We start from the raw sequence: 15,611 nt of genomic DNA, 5'->3' as shown, positions 1-15,611 counted from the left end.
ACCCCCACTGTTGGCCATGCCCCATGTGTGTCCCCAAATTCTCCATGATGACAATGAAGAGAGAAAGAACTTGCAGGCATGTCCACTTACCGCACCTCTTGCAACACCAAGGGCAAACAATACCAACGACAGAGTCGTCGGCTCTTTAGAATTTTACTGTTTGGTTTAAAATGTTTAAAGCAATAACCAACCTTTGTGGTTTTTTTAGGGGGAGGAGCCTGTGATCTGTGTATTTATTTAACCTTTCATTTCAATGCTCTAGAAGCTGTCACTTTTGTAACAACTCTAAGCAACTTAAAGAATTCAATCGGGGGAACATTTTTTTTTGTTCGACTGACACAAGTGAAAATACGAAGTTCAAACTGTTTCACTCAATCACTTATGAGAACAAAATAGCTCGAAAGTCATGCTTTGGCAGAGAAAAATGCTTAACTTTCTTATCCTTTTAGTGATCTAACACCCTTAAACCTTCCATGCTTCTATTTTTTTTTTTTTTTTAATGCAATGCTAAGTCTTCAGCAGCAGGGGAAGAAATCCTTACACAACAAGCATTTGGTTACTGCCGTTGTGTGTTCCAGACCCTTTGGGGTCATTCAGTTGACTTGCTAAACATGATTTGCCCTATTATAATCTCAACTATAAATTTTCATTAAGACAAGCCTTGGCTGCTTGCCACGAGGCTCTGGGGTTTAGATAGAGGGAGATGCATAGCCCGCCTGCTCTCCAGCCATGTTTGCAAGGGGACCTGTCTCCTTTCTTACATCCTCCCCCGGAGGTGTAAGCTACTAACATCTCTAACGTAAATGCAAAATCAAATCCACGCAGAACCACCTCTCCAAGTCAGAGCAGAGAGGTGAGAAGGGAAGAGGACGCTGCTGTATACAGACTTTCCTGCTCCAGTTTAAACAGCTTTGACAGAGTACAGGTGCTTGGTGGCTTATAGGAATGACCTGAACTTGCCAAAAATCCCTTCAACACCAGAGTTGACAAAGTTAAGATAAACATATAATCCCCAGTGATAAAACTTTGCAATAGTAAAATAACACTCAACCTGGAGGCGTCCCCAGCTTTCACAGGGAACAGCTGGCAGCACTAAAGAGCAAAGCCTGGTGGATGTCTTCGAGTTAAAGCTACAGACGGAGATTAGAGACTTATTTCTCAATGTGTTAAGAGTGCGGGTTGTATTCTATTACACATCCTCATCTGTCTCCTAGCGTTTTAAACAAAAAGAAGTAAGATTGTTCTATTTACACTTTGGAACCCTGGGCATCTGAGGGAAAAGAGGACTGTGACTGAACTTGGAAGAACAGGGAAAGATGACTCCATGAGCTCGCAGGCCATGGATGGATGCTACTCACTTCTCAGCCTGGTTTCTGGCATGTAGTCGGCTTTGTCGTGCACCCACTCGGGACGGTGAGGCCGGATGTTGGCCTGGGAGGCAGCATAAGCCACGGGGTCGTTGCTGACCCAAGCAGTCAGGTAGATATAGAAAGCGCTGGGATTAATGATGCCGTCCGCATCCACCAGGCGCCGCTTGGTCAACTGCAGAGTGGGAAGAACAGAGGCCATTCAGAAGGGGACCTGGGGTAAACATGCTCCTGCCCAGGGAGAGAAGAGGTAGAGCCCTGCACCGGCATTTGTAACAAAGACTAGGATGCCCACTGTTTTCAAGTGTAAGAAAAACCCCATCAGGACACCTTGGGTTTCTTTCAAAATGCATTGAACGGAGGATGCAAAACTCAGTGTTTATAACACATACACACAGCTCTGCAGATGGCCCAGGAATCAACTGCACCAATTAAACCTGAATGCTAAAAGACTGTCTGCAGCCAAGGCGGAGAATGAACAATCTGGAGAAACATATTTATAGGAGAGGAGAAGGGGAGGGGGAAACCTGGCAAGAATCCCTATACACGTCTGTGTGCAGTTAACCTCTGCTGTTAACACTGAAGGAAATGCCACCCAGTAAATGGAGGAGAGCTATAAAAATAAAACAACATCTGTATAAATTTTGCTAACACTAGCCTCCTATGACCTGTGTATTCAAAAAATGCCCATCGCCAGAATGCAGAGGAGACTGGCGCACAGCCAGGCTTCCTGGGTAATCTTATTTTCTGAGAGAGGTGGTCACGAGTTGGATGCCATATCCTAGGCTGGGCAAACACCGTGCTCCCTCTACAGTAGGTCTTGCGGGTGTCACTTAGGTGAAAAACATTGTGACACGCACACACACAGACATTTTTTTCCTGTTTACTTTAGATTCAGGCCTGGTTCCAATGCTTTTGGTCTCTTTTAACAAAATGAAAAACACCAGTGACAGCAGTTACCAGAGTGAAGGGAGAAAGAGTGAAGGGAGAAAGAGAGTGGAGGAGAGCGAGAGAAGTAAATTTTAGAGATCTGGATTCAATTAATCCACAGGATATGTAACAACTGTATGTCTTCAAGCCATCTCTGGAATTACATAGTACAGCTCCTGGCCTCCGTGCACGCAGCACCCTGTTCCCCTCCCAGGCAAAGGAAATGATGTGTGTGTGTGTGTGTGGGGGGGGGGGGGCTGGTCCAATCAGTTTTGTCCCACGGTCTCCCTGATCCCTACTGCCCAACCCAGCTACCAGCATTCCTGCCATCTCTCAGACAGGCTCCTATGCCCACATCCTTGTCAAACCCGATAGCACACCCGCATGTGGCCATAAAGAATCGAGTTCACACTCCATAATAACTCTGAACAATGTACTTTGTAAATCTGTCACCTTGAATGCCAGCAAAAAAGGGGAGACAATAAACAGAGCTGCTGGGAAGATCATTAGCATGATGGTTTTTCTGCCTGAAGGTGAAGCAAGCAAGCTACAAAGAGCGGAGGAAACAGGATCTGGGGAAAGCCGGTAGTCGTGTTGGAGCCATTTGAAATCTGAAGGGTTCCAACACACTCCGCAACAGGCCTGAGGAATCAAGAGGGATACACTGGAATCAAAGTGTCACAGAGAAGGTACAACACAGTTGGAGCATGATTACCAAATAGAGACAGCTCTTGTTACTAGGAAGTCTGAGTCCAGCTAGGTCCCAAGGATTTGCATTTCCGTATTATGTCTCGCTCATGACGACATATCTGTATGTCCTCCTTCTCTACGCCTGGGGCCAGGGTGACCCAAGAGAATCAAATGCAGCAAATCCTCCTGTTCCTAGTAACCTCTCTGATCTCCTAACCCATCCATCCACCCCAAATTCTGTCCGTGCAAGTGACTGCTACCAAACAGCTCAATATTTTTGAATTTGGATACAATCAAGACCAGCGAGGAAACAAATATTAGAATTCAAAGCGAACAACACAATGCAGCATTTCTAACTCCGAAAAGAACCTGCACTGCCTCGACTGTACTTTGTTTTTACAATTGCTCTGGAGGTGGTAACACACTTGTCCCCACTTGACAGATGAGCAAAGTGAGACTCTCCGGCTTGTCTGTGGCCACACAATTAGCTGGTGGGATAACGTGTATTAGAGCCAACTCGGTGTTCAGAATTCCAGCCCCTGATGGCTCTCGTCTCCAGAAAGTACAGGTTGGGCTCACAGGCAGTGTACAAGTTTTCAATATGGCAGCTGCTCCAGAGCTCTCTCACCAGCACCCCCTGAAGGCCCCATGATGTCAGGCAGCACGAGTACCTGACTGATGTCGATGGGTTTATCGCGGCTGCCGGTCTGCACTAGGAGTTTATAGGCAAGGACCCCGTCATCTGATCCGTTTTTGTAATTGTTTGGCATGATTTTCCCGGTCTCCCAATCACTGTCAAATGCATCCTGAAGTCCTGGAAAAGGCAAGTGTATGTAATACGTTAGAACTCTTCGGAGGAATGACCCTGGTCCTAATGGGGTGGTAGGAGAGGGTGGTGTGGGGCATCACCCCAGAACGTTCTGTGTTTTATTGTATTCAACTTCCTGTTTAAATGATATCATTAGCTTTTTCATTGAGTGAACTTCAGGTTGCTAATCATTGTTGATTTAAGGGTGGCACAGGGTATTCAGTTCTAGGAAATAATACATGTTTTACCTTAAAAAAAAAAAAGATTCCTTTTCCTACATGACTATTCTGAAAAAAAGCAGGAAAGAGGGAGGGCATGAGGAAGACACCCAGGCTTATTGACCGTTTTGTGCCACTGTCTGGTGCTGAGCCACGGGTTCTTCAGCACAACCAGAAATTCCACGGGGTGGGGGGAGAGACATTCAAACTCCCAACTTCAAACAGCAACTCAGCTGCTTCGAGCGCAGGGTGAGTGAACACGATTCTGTCAATTTGTTCCATCTGTTCGGCTTGTGGAGCTAATACAAGCTGTGGGATCAGCTGCCAGGTTGTGTAAAGATCACAGCCAACACCTATTCACTCTCGACCGTTCTCTTCCTCCTTGCCACCCTTTCCTGGGAAGAGGGGGTGCGGAGTGGGGAGCGAGCGGGGAACGCGTGTGCGCGTGCATGCGCAGGGAAAGACCTCACGGGGTGTATTTGGATCAGATTTAGAACAGGAAGCCACAGGCCAATACAAGGGGGCTCTGTGAGAACAGATGACAAACCGCAAGCCCAGGGAGGGGAAGGAAAGAGCATTCTGGGTTTGGGGGATGGGTGAGCCCACCAGCCCACCACACACAGCTGCTCTTGGCCTCTGTAATCAAAACCATCATTACAGACCTGACAGTTTGGCTACAGCTGTAAAGAGATAAGCGTGCTGGAAGAGAAAACAGGCCCCTGATGACCCGGCCTTGGGGGTCCAAGCCATCCTGGTGTGCACACTCTCCTCTGACACCCTGCCCCCTTCCCACTGCCCTGCTTCCCCCCTAGTCACCTCCCAAGTAGAGCTGCGAGCCCCAGCAGCTCAGGAAACCACACCTTTTGCACAAGCTGTACATGCACGGGTTAGATGTGGCCGGCCAGAAGGAGAAGGGTTTATTTCATTTCGTGACATGCCTTGAATGACTTCAAAGACACCCCCCAAAAGCGGGTTCCATTAGTGCTCAGAATGGCTAAGCTCCTGAGGTTTGAAGTGGGGGGAGGGAGAGCACAGGACCCTGCCTCTCTGTCTCTCTCTTTAAACTAAATCTTCCTTCCGACATCGCTGTGGGCATTGTTTCTATAGGAACAATCTGGGGATGAGGACTGTGGGCTCAGCCATGAAAGAGGGCCCTGTTAGGGGTGAGTGTGGAGGGGCTACAGTCAGCGAGACCACCGGCACGGCGGGCTCCCAACACTCACACAGACTGTTTTTCATAGCAAGGCATGCACACAACAAGCTGTATTGAACAGATGTTATTTTATTACCTTAAGTCCTTTTTTTTTCTGTTTTTGAAAAAAATAAACAGGAGAGGAAAAACAACTCCAACCCCCTTTAAAAAGGCCTGATCTGTTTTCCTCACCATAATAGAAGTTTCATCACTTTGTGGCTTCTATGTGGTACTTTTAACTCTTTCCCTCTTGACCTGTTAATCCTGAAGAGCAGCTCAGGCTTAGTGAGTACTGCACTGTCTTAAGCATTTTACACAGATTACCCCAAGTTTAATTCCTGTACCAACCTCATGAGATGGCCCTCTGAGTACCATGAGCAAACTGAGGCTTGGAAAGGTAAAATCTGTTTGAGGAAGGCCATCAGCAGGCAAGTGTTAGAGCTAAGTTTTGGACCCAGGCAGCCTGATTCCAGACTTGGCTTGAACCATGAGTTCAATTAAATTGCCCTGAACACACTACTACAGTGTCCAGGAAGGATTTGCTAAAAACATGAATAACATTAGCAGAGTTAACGTGGGAAACAAGAAAGTCTGGTGGCAAACAGGAGTGTATCAAAACTCTGGGTGTGGTTAAAAGATACTAGACACTAAGGATTTGGGGACAGCTTAGAGGGAAACAAAGGAAGACAGACCCGGGCCCACCCTGCTGGCAATTCAGGTCAACTCATCACAGGTGCTGCTGGGCCCCCTGTGACAGTCACTCTATTTGGAATACAAAGATTAACAAGAAAGAGTCACTGGCTTTATGGAAAAGTTAAGTCCTTATAACTAGCATATTATTTTCTGATAATTACCAAAAGCTCAAGTAACAATCGGTTGGCCTAAGTGCTCACAGTCTGTGATTCTAGACACAAAGTACAAGGATTTGCTTCCACTGCCCCTTGGTCAATATTTTATATACCAATGCATGCACAATACAGAAATAAATTAGAGCATTTTACTTATTTCACAGCAAAACATGAACAGTTTTAGTTGGGACGTTTCTCATTTTAAATATTTTATACTAATTATTTCCTTGTGAAAAGTTCTAAGCTAATTATCCCAACTGCCAATTTTTCTTTCATAGGGGACTCAAAAGAGAAAACATTAATTTAAATTTTATTTGCATCATTACAGTGTAGCCATTTTATATCTTTCTATGAATTCAACCCTGACTCCCAATTATTGAAATATTGGTAAAGACCAGTGGGGGGTGACATGGTTTTCAAAGATAATTCCATTAACAGCCAAGAGGGTTCCATCACTTAACAACCACACAGAAGGTCTCAGAGGAAAGCTGATTCAAGGCTAACTATTTCTTTGCAGGAAATGTTTAAAGACCAAATCAACCACTTGATAGGCATGAAGTAGCCCTAGGCAGCCAACAGTTCCAGTATCCGGCCCTCCTGTACACAGGGCTCTGCTGGACCTCCTGATAGTAGGATGCAGTTAGTTTTAAGCCTGGATGGGACACTGACTTGGGAGCACTGAATGGATCTCACTTGGTCTAGGTGGGTGTGGCTCACTTAGCAATCAAAACATGATTTACAAATACACTTTTAAAAAAAGACTCTTCAGTCCACCTGCTTTAGGTTTTTAAATACATGAAAGCACAGAAATTACAGCATCATATAAAAAGTTTAGCCCTCTGCACTGCCTGGAGACAGTAACTCTCAGCTGTGTTCCCAAACTCCACCCAACATGCCTTACTGAGCATCCAAAGGAACGAACTGCTCGAGACACTGAAGTCAGGTCTACAACAACCTTTCTCTGCCCAGATACTGGTTGTGCACTGCAGATTTCTTTTGTCACTTGTGGCAAACTATTTGCATATCTTTGGCCAATGGGGGTTGGGGGGAGTGAAAAGCAGGGATCTCTCAACTGTCTGATCTTTTGACTCAATATCCAAAAAAATACTGCTTCCCAAACTACAGTGAAAAATAAGACCATAAATAAATTCAAATTAATCTCAAAAGCATGGTAAAAAATAATATTCATATCATGTAGTTTTCTTCCTCCCCACCCCCCAAAAAAGAGGTCAACTCTGATATATGTGTAATGAACAAAATTCTAGGAACAGAGGTCAAAGCCAGACACGGTATTGAACAATTTTCAATCAAACTCAAGTTGTTTAGCATTTCACAGAAACTCACAGGGAAAATGGCTGCTTAATCTTTACATATAAGTATACTGACTTTAGACCAAAAAAGGCACTTAAATCTATATTTAAACAAGTCTAATTAAAGGGGAAATTAAGAAAATGATTTGGATAACTTAAGCCAAAAAACGTTGGGTCCTATAAATTATTTGAGTATTTCAATAGCATTTTTACTTGAATTGTATGGATAATTATCTTGATTCTCCACTTCACTTTCTATGTGTCAACACAGAATAAATGAACACATGTTCTTGGAAGCACTGAATACATTTGTATTCAGCCAGCAGTTGAAGAGCAAATTTAGATCTTTTTTTTCCACTCTAGTTGACAACTATTTCCTAGACATGTTTCTAAGAGCAAGGTAAGAAGCTATCAAAGGCATTTTAAAGCAGAATTTTATTACGAAATATTGTGAGAAGTGATCAAAGCATTTGTAAGTTTATTTCATGGCCTTTTATGCCAAATCAGAAGATGGTCAGAATATAGAATTTAAAATTATATTCACCAATAATGGAAAACCTACTAGTGTAGCAAGCTGTCACTGGCAGTGAGTCAGCCTAGGGCTTCCATCAACAGTTTTATCACTTGGGTCACCCAAACTAGCCACCATCTCTCCTCCAAAAAGAATACTAGAAGTATCCAGCGCCACAGTTTATCATGTACTTTCCTGTCTCCTCATGTGCACTCATAAATTCTTACAGAAGTTCCTGAGTCACCCAATGAAATATTTGTATTGTTTTATAGGTCAAAGCCAGTTTGGGGAGGCTGCCCCAGAAAGTCTGCACACAAGAATTTTAAGCAGCTCTTAAGAGAAGATAATGAAACATGTCAGTGTGACATTATAATCTAACACTTTAATAAACTGAACAGAAGAAACTTGTGGAAGCAGAACACCAAAGAGCAGATGTTTAGGAAGGATGGATTGGACGCTCTCTCGCGGCATCTTACCTCGGAGCCAGTCCCGGAAGTAGTGCAGCCACATTTTGGGAAGCTGTTTATTTTCTTCCAACATGACATACTTCACACTACTGAAACTCCTGTGAAGGTCGTACAGTAAGTGCTGAATGTTCGGGTAATCGGCTTTCTGGGTGACTATGTACATGTTGTAGAAGGAAAAGTACTTGAACTGTGCAGCGATAAAGTCATATTCTCTGGTTTCCCGAGGCACAATGTCTGTAAGGTCCAGCCCATCACGCACTCGGGTAGTCCCATAAAGGCTGACCCCCAGCAAGCCCAGGAAAAGAAAGATCACCACAACCTGCAACAGAGTAAAAAGGCACGGGGTCAGACCCCAAGGAACATGAGGGACTCTCCATCGACAAAGAAGCTATTTGGTTTCTGCCTCACTGTCACCATCCCACTGGCCCTGATACAGCATGTAAGGGGTCATTCTCCCAGAGGGAAAAACATAAAATCATAATAATCACATTTTTAAACAACCTCATGAAGAATACCATGTTTAAAATGTAAAAGTTCAGAGTTGATCTAAATTCACAGAAGCACTTGCTACGTTGAGATTCACTCCTATAGGAGATGAGATCATTGAAACAGCCCAAGTTATCACTGGGCTGGCTCCTTAGGAGGCCTGAAATACATCACACCCCATGAATTCCCAAGGAGACTGTTCTGTTACTTCCTGAAGACAGGAAGTCTTCAGTTTGGGTAGATTACCTTGGCTTTTGGTTTCAAGAGGAAAGGTGCATAGTGTTTCTCGGCGAAAGAAGAAAGTGTCCACTTGGTACAGGGTGGGTCAAGGCAGTGGAGGCCGGAGTCAGAGAACTGGGAGAGCAGGTCCCTTGTGGAGCTGGTACTCTCGGGGCTCTGGCAGCTGAGGGTGTCCTGAGTCAGGGTGACCGGCTGCACGGAGATCTCAGACAACGGCTCGGCAGTGGTGTAGTACACGTGCGTGTGGGGGTCGTACTCAGTGCGGAGCTGCACCGTGGACTGCATGGTGATCTGTGTCTCGTGGGCGAAGCTGTGGCTGCTGTAGGGGGGCGGGGGGCTGGAGCGGGTGCTCTCAGGGGCCTCTGTGTAGGCCTGCGGCTCGACCTGAATCACTCTGCTGACGCAGGGGCTGAAAGAGGACAAAATGTGTTGCAGTGGTCACTGAAACAGGGAAATCGTGCTATTATTTCTGCTGGTGACCGATAATATCCATTTCACACAGCTCTGACTTAGGAGAGAAAGAGCATACCACTGAACTGTATAAACGCCACCTATCTGAACACAGACACAAGTAAATCAGAGGTCAGACGGATAGATGGCTGATCCTGGCTGTGGCTTACAAAGTCAAGTTACATGCTGATGAACCCCTTCCAAGCACAACTCCTTAAAAGAAAAAAGTAAACAAACACTCAAAAGGCTATACTTTTTCCAGATGGGTGCTTTTCCACCTTTGTTCTGCCCTGATGCATAGATATGACACACTTCTAACAGTGAGCAATACTGACTCATTACATAAATAAACAATCACATGTGTCACAACCTCATGGCTGTGAGGATGTCCAGTCGGAGTGGCGGAGAGCCCCAGTGACTCTGCTGGAACACCAGGGCACGGTCATCCTCCGTCCATCCTCTCTGCTGCCTCTGTCACTCTGGGACAAGCCATGTGATGTGCATTTCCATTCGAGTCCACAGACTAAAGCGTTCTCTAAAAACTACTAGTCTGTACCCAACAAATAAGGGCCACTGTCACCAGGAAAACATACCTTGTAAAACAGCAGAAAATATCCAACCTCCTGTCCTCACGTCGATACAGGTCCATGCTGAGAATTGCAGGAAAAATGAGCAGAACCATAGCGAAATTGAAGACCACCACTACCGCTGCCTGGGGGCAGAGAAACAGGTAGGTCACCGGGATGTCCCCTCCCAGTCAGAGGACGGCTTTGACTACATCTTTCTTTCACTTTCCTACTGAAGTGTTTAAGCCTGAAATGGATGTTCAAGTTTCTCATCACTTTGCTTCTCTTTACTCACTAAGAGACCATTTGACTAGATAGACCCTCCTCACCCTGGTCCTTTCCATTGCTAATAATTCCACAAGCCTGTAAGGTACAGATACCCTAAACTAGCATCTCGCTAGCAAACTAACGAGACCAAATCTACAAAGATAGAACAGAGGAGTCACTTGAGATGTTTTAATTGAAAACAAAAGGGAATAGTTTCTCTTTTACAATATTGCTAGGGGTTCACGCAGCCCTGATTTTTACACTTAGAAAATTTATACATAAGGTGAATTGAGCATATCAAAATGTCACCTTTGAAACATGAAATAAAATTTCAAACACATCCCCTGAGGTTTTTAATAGGCACATTCCAAATAGCCCCTGGAGCAGCCTGTGGGGTGTGCATGTGCAGTCACAGGGAAGGTCAAGGAGAGTTAAGCAGAAAGAAATTCCTGTGTGTGATTATAGTATGCAGAATAAATAAGTACAGATTCAAAAGTCACTCCATAACCTAGAATAAACACAGGGTAGATTCTGCAGTGCCTTGGCAAATCTCCTGCTGACCTAGTAAAAATTACACAATTGGGCTGTTAATACAAAAAAGTCAACAGAGGACAGTTGAAAGGGCTCTCCCGTTCAGAAAGGCATGGAGAAGCAGCACAGTGAAAAAAAAAAATGCAAATGGAATGCTAAGCAACCGAGACATCATCAGAAAACTGTTTGACCATTATAACCTCTTGTGAGGTTTTTTGAAAGAACTGTTTAGTTCTAAAACCTTCTCAAACTGGGTACTCATCTCAGGGTGGGAGAAGAAAGCAGTCACCTAACAAAAGCATCTCAGAACTCTGCAAAGGGCTTTGGAAAGTAGTTGTGAATTTATGCTCAAGGTGAAACTGCAAACCTGAGTTCGAGAGTTCCAATAGTTAATTCCCTGTCAATTCTAAAAACCCAAAAAATAATCAAGAGGCTCTTCCTAAAAAAAAAAATGATCTGACTCTTAAGTCTGCTGTAGAGATTCCTCATCAATTCAAATATATAAACATGCTACTTAACCCTTTAAACATACATCAGATTCTTTAAAGACCTGTAGGATAGGTTTATATTAATAAGAAAAATTCCTCTTTTGACTGGAGAAGTCACCTAAGAAATAAGCACTTTAAAAAGAAAAGCCAGGCCACTGTGGTAGGTACCTAAGAAACAAAGGTAAGTAAGACAAAACCCTGCTCTCAGAGACTGACATAGCCGGACCTATAAATAACTACAACTTAGGCTGATTACTGCAACGAAAGCATGATAGGGTCCCACAGCATCTCAGAAAAGGGAGAGAGGGCATTCAGGCGGGGGTGCACGTGGGGTGGAATGGGTGGTCAGAGAAGATTTTTCGGGGAGATGTAGGAGTCAAAAAAGGCCTCTGGCAAGACCCAGGAGAAAAAAGGTGGCCTGTGGAGAAAATCTGAAAGGTGAAGTCTTGAGAGGACACCCCTGCACAGGCCATTCAGCACTGGTAGGTGTAAAACTCTATTAGGGGCCCCTGGCTAGACGGCTCAGTGGATAGAGTGTCGTCCTGGAGTACCAAGGTCACAGGTTTAATCCCCGGTCAGGAAGCAATCAACGACTGTACAACTATGTGGAACAAGTTGATGCTCTCTCTCTCTCTCATTTCCTCTTTCTCTCAACAGAGAGAAAAAAAAATCTTTATTAAAGGAAGAAAAGGGAGCAAGAAGGAGCCATGGGACACCAGGTAGTTCTCCATGATTCACTGGACTCCAGGAGCAACCAGGAAGCAGACAGACATTAGCATTGCTTCTGACACCATTACCTAGTAAAGACCTGCTGTTGCAGGTGAAGGACACCTGCCTGAGTTACCCAGTAAACTGAATTCAAATGTGGGCTTGATGCTAGGTCCTCAGCCCAACCAAGACCTGGGAAATCTGGTTAGAGCTGGTCACCGCCTGAGGGGAGGGACATGGGTTGAGGGAAGGCTCCTGACCAAGCAGACAACAGGGATGCTGGGAAAAATGGGCCCGATTCTCTAGGATTTTCCAGGAAAACGTAATCCTGGGGGTAAACCCCCTCAGCTTTTCTCTCTATTACAGTCAATGTTGAGAATTCATGAGTAAACATAGGCAAGAAACTCTGGGTGTCTCAGTTTGAACAAAAGTTCCCAAGGACAAGGGCAGACACTGTGATAAGCTAAGCCATGCAGGCACACACAGATGGCCCAGGTGTATAGCCAGAACGACACTGATACTTCCGTAAAGCCTGGGGGACGTATCTGATACCAACTTCATCCAGTGAAGAAATCTGCTGAGCATCTTGCCCTGTCTCAGAGCAACAAGAGAAGAAACCCAAAGCAGCACCCTAATGTAAACTCACTGTCAAATGGCTTATTACATAGACAGAGAGAACACTGTCCAATGAGAAAATAACAGAACTTCAACATCCCGAAAAGTGCACCAAAACAGTAAAACCAAACAGCAAGGATTCCTTAGTAAAGGAGAAGTGGCACCGCTGGAGCAAAGGTAGTTGAAGAAATTGCAACTCTGGAAAGCTGACAGAGAGGATTGCGCACTGTCAATCAATTCTAATTGTTGTGTTTAAAGGAAATGTCCCTGCAAAGCATCTATGGTGGCCCTGCCAAGGCCCTTGCAGAGCATAGAGATGAACTTGCTCTGCCTAGAAGGCCCCTTGTTTAAACCCTCTGACCATTTGGAACAATAAGGCATTCTTTTCTGGGAGTTTCAGTGAAGAACAGACACCATTCAATTACCAGCAAAGCCCCATTGCAGGGCACTGGTTCCCAAAGAATTATAGTTGGTGCCAATGCTTTCTGGTATAGACGTGGCATTTGGACAGATGGAGGAAGACAGATTTTGGGGTGGGGAGAATTCTATATATTTTGTTAAGGCTACAAAATTTGCACACTTCCACAGGGGAAATTCCTAAGTTAACATCGGTTTATTTTTGGATAGAAACACTTTGGATCTTTCCCTTTTGATGCTTAATCTGTAGGATCCTGAAATTATAAACACAGATGAATACTCAGTCACAATCTAACACAGTTTAATGAAGGAAAGAAAAGCTACAAAATGATCAATTTCAAATGCCAACACAAATTAAAAGGGAACCAGCATTCAAGTTTCTAATGATTTTTGCAGAACTCATGATGCCGTTTGCTGTCTTTCTTACATTTTCTTCTTTTTTAAAATTTTGTTTGTTGGACAGAGAATGAACCAGTGTCATGGGAAGCTATCCTTTAATATATATGGACCCCTGGAATTTGCAGACACTATTTCCTAAAGTGATACTTCAAGTGCATTGGAACAGAAATGCAAAACCAACAGTACTCATTTCGTCTCCGTTGGGTGCTTACCTTGGAAGAACTGAGTGTACGGGATTTTCTAAAAGGCGTTTAGGAAAACTCATGTAGCGTTTCAGACCACCACACCATAGGATACCATTAAAGGAGGGTATGCCTTGATGAATTCACCAGTGTGTACTGAGAGGAGAGGAGAGGAGAGAATGAGAGAGAGGACAAGAAGACAAGAGCCAGAGCAGGTCACAGACAGCGAGGGGAAGGTGAGCAGCAATGAGAGAGGAGGGAGAGAGGGTCCCACCACTAAAAGATTCCAGAACATCTTAGTTCCAGAATCTGCTGCATGTCAAAGAAGAACAGATATCACAGGGAGCTACGCCAATGCACGCCTGCGCAAAAAGGCTTCCAGCACTGCAGATACACCCACCACTCGGCAGGCATCCTACTCATCTTCCATACTACTGAGTGGAGAGAGGGGTTTTCTTATTCCTGAACTTCCGTCCCAATTTCAGATTTAACTTTATCCATTTATTCACTTACTATTTCTATTTTTATATATATTTATAACAAAAGTAAACTTTTTAAAAAATTGTTTATAAGTCTTTTTTCCTTTGGGAGTTGGTGGTCATGAAGATTGGTGCAAAGCCTTTTTTCATGTCATACCTAACACCAAATATCAAACCAGTCTAGTTCCAAACACAGCAGGATCCTTAGTTGCTCTGTCATCACTAATTAGCGAAATGTAATTTAAATACGAAGACGAATCACGTTGACAAAAATATAAACAGAGAGCCTGACCAGGCAGTGGCGCAGTAGATAGAGCGTCGGACTGGGACGCAGAAGGACCCAGGTTCGAGACCCCGAGCTTGCCAACTTGAGTGCGGGTTCATCTGGTTTGAGAAAAGAGCTCACCAGCTTGGACCCAAGGTCGCTGGTTACTCAGTCTGCTGAAGGCCCGCGGTCAAGGCACATATGAGAAAGCAATCAATGAACAACTAAGGTGTCAAAATGGAAAACTGATGATTGATGCTTCTCATCTCTCTCCGTTCCTGTCTGTCTGTCCCTATCTGTCCCTCTCTCTGACTCTCTCTCTATCCCTGTAAAAAACAAAACAAAAATATAAAGAGACGTAACTTATGATCTGCCAATTTCTTTTTTTGGTTACAATCCTTAGAACCTTTTGGCGATTAAAGAGAGCAAAGCAGTATGAATAAGCTGGGGGTAGTAACAGTTCAAAAAGTGACATCAAAAGTAGTTTCCTTTAAACACCTGACCATTTCATGAATTACGTATCAGATTGTAAGGGGAAAAGGAATAAAGAAAGGAAAAGCCATTGCTCCTTTAACATTTTTTTGGGGGGAGGGGAACAACTAAAGCTTTAAAATTTAAATGTAGTTCAGAAAACTTCAATAATATCCCTGAACTATCAAAACTTTCTTTAATTTCGGGCTTAGGAAGACCATGAAGTGCCTGTATCACAGACATCAGGATTCCTGTGAGTTTTCCGCAGATGTAAGAGATGCCAGGCCCTGGCTGGTTGTCTCAGTGGAGAGAGCATCAGCCCAGCATATGGACGTCCTGGGTCTGATTCCCAGTCAGGGCACACAGGAGAAGCGACCACCTGCTCCTCTCGCCCCTCTCTCCCCTTTCTCTCTTTCTTCCCCTCTTGCAGCCAGTGCCTTGGCTGGTCTGAGTGTCAGCCCCAGGTGCTGAGGATAGCTTGGTTTTTCCGAGTATCTGCTCCAGACTGGGGTTGTCGGGTAGATTCCGGCTGGGGCACATGCAGAAATCTGTTTTAATATCTACCCTTCTCATACGTAGAATTAAAAAAAAAAAAAAAAAGCTCTCCATTCTTACAATTCACATAAGCTGGCTCTACGTTTAAAAAAATACCTTGATGGCCTCTAGATATGAAAGAGCCTGCTTTGGAAAGAGAGAAGAGAACAAC

General features: G+C 44.3%; 1 protein-coding gene across 4 annotated transcripts in view; it reads right to left on the bottom strand.

The window, feature by feature from the left end:
• PTCH1 (patched 1) overlaps positions 1-15,611 on the bottom strand; it is a 65,437-nt gene that overhangs the window by 17,652 nt on the left and 32,174 nt on the right. For all 4 annotated transcript variants that reach the window (XM_066257419.1, XM_066257422.1, XM_066257420.1 and 1 more), the window contains 5 exons: positions 10,111-10,229; positions 9,074-9,476; positions 8,351-8,660; positions 3,659-3,801; positions 1,359-1,542 (listed from right to left, as the gene is read on the bottom strand). In XM_066257419.1, the coding sequence (XP_066113516.1) occupies positions 1,359-1,542; positions 3,659-3,801; positions 8,351-8,660; positions 9,074-9,476; positions 10,111-10,229 (1,159 nt within the window). The remainder of the gene's footprint in view (positions 1-1,358; positions 1,543-3,658; positions 3,802-8,350; positions 8,661-9,073; positions 9,477-10,110; positions 10,230-15,611) is intronic.

The sequence above is a fragment of the Saccopteryx bilineata genome, chromosome 2 (assembly GCF_036850765.1).
Source record: "Saccopteryx bilineata isolate mSacBil1 chromosome 2, mSacBil1_pri_phased_curated, whole genome shotgun sequence".
Lineage (NCBI taxonomy): Eukaryota > Metazoa > Chordata > Mammalia > Chiroptera > Emballonuridae > Saccopteryx > Saccopteryx bilineata.
The sequence above is the reverse complement of the archived record's forward strand: the minus strand, read 5'-3'. Positions and strand labels throughout refer to the sequence as shown.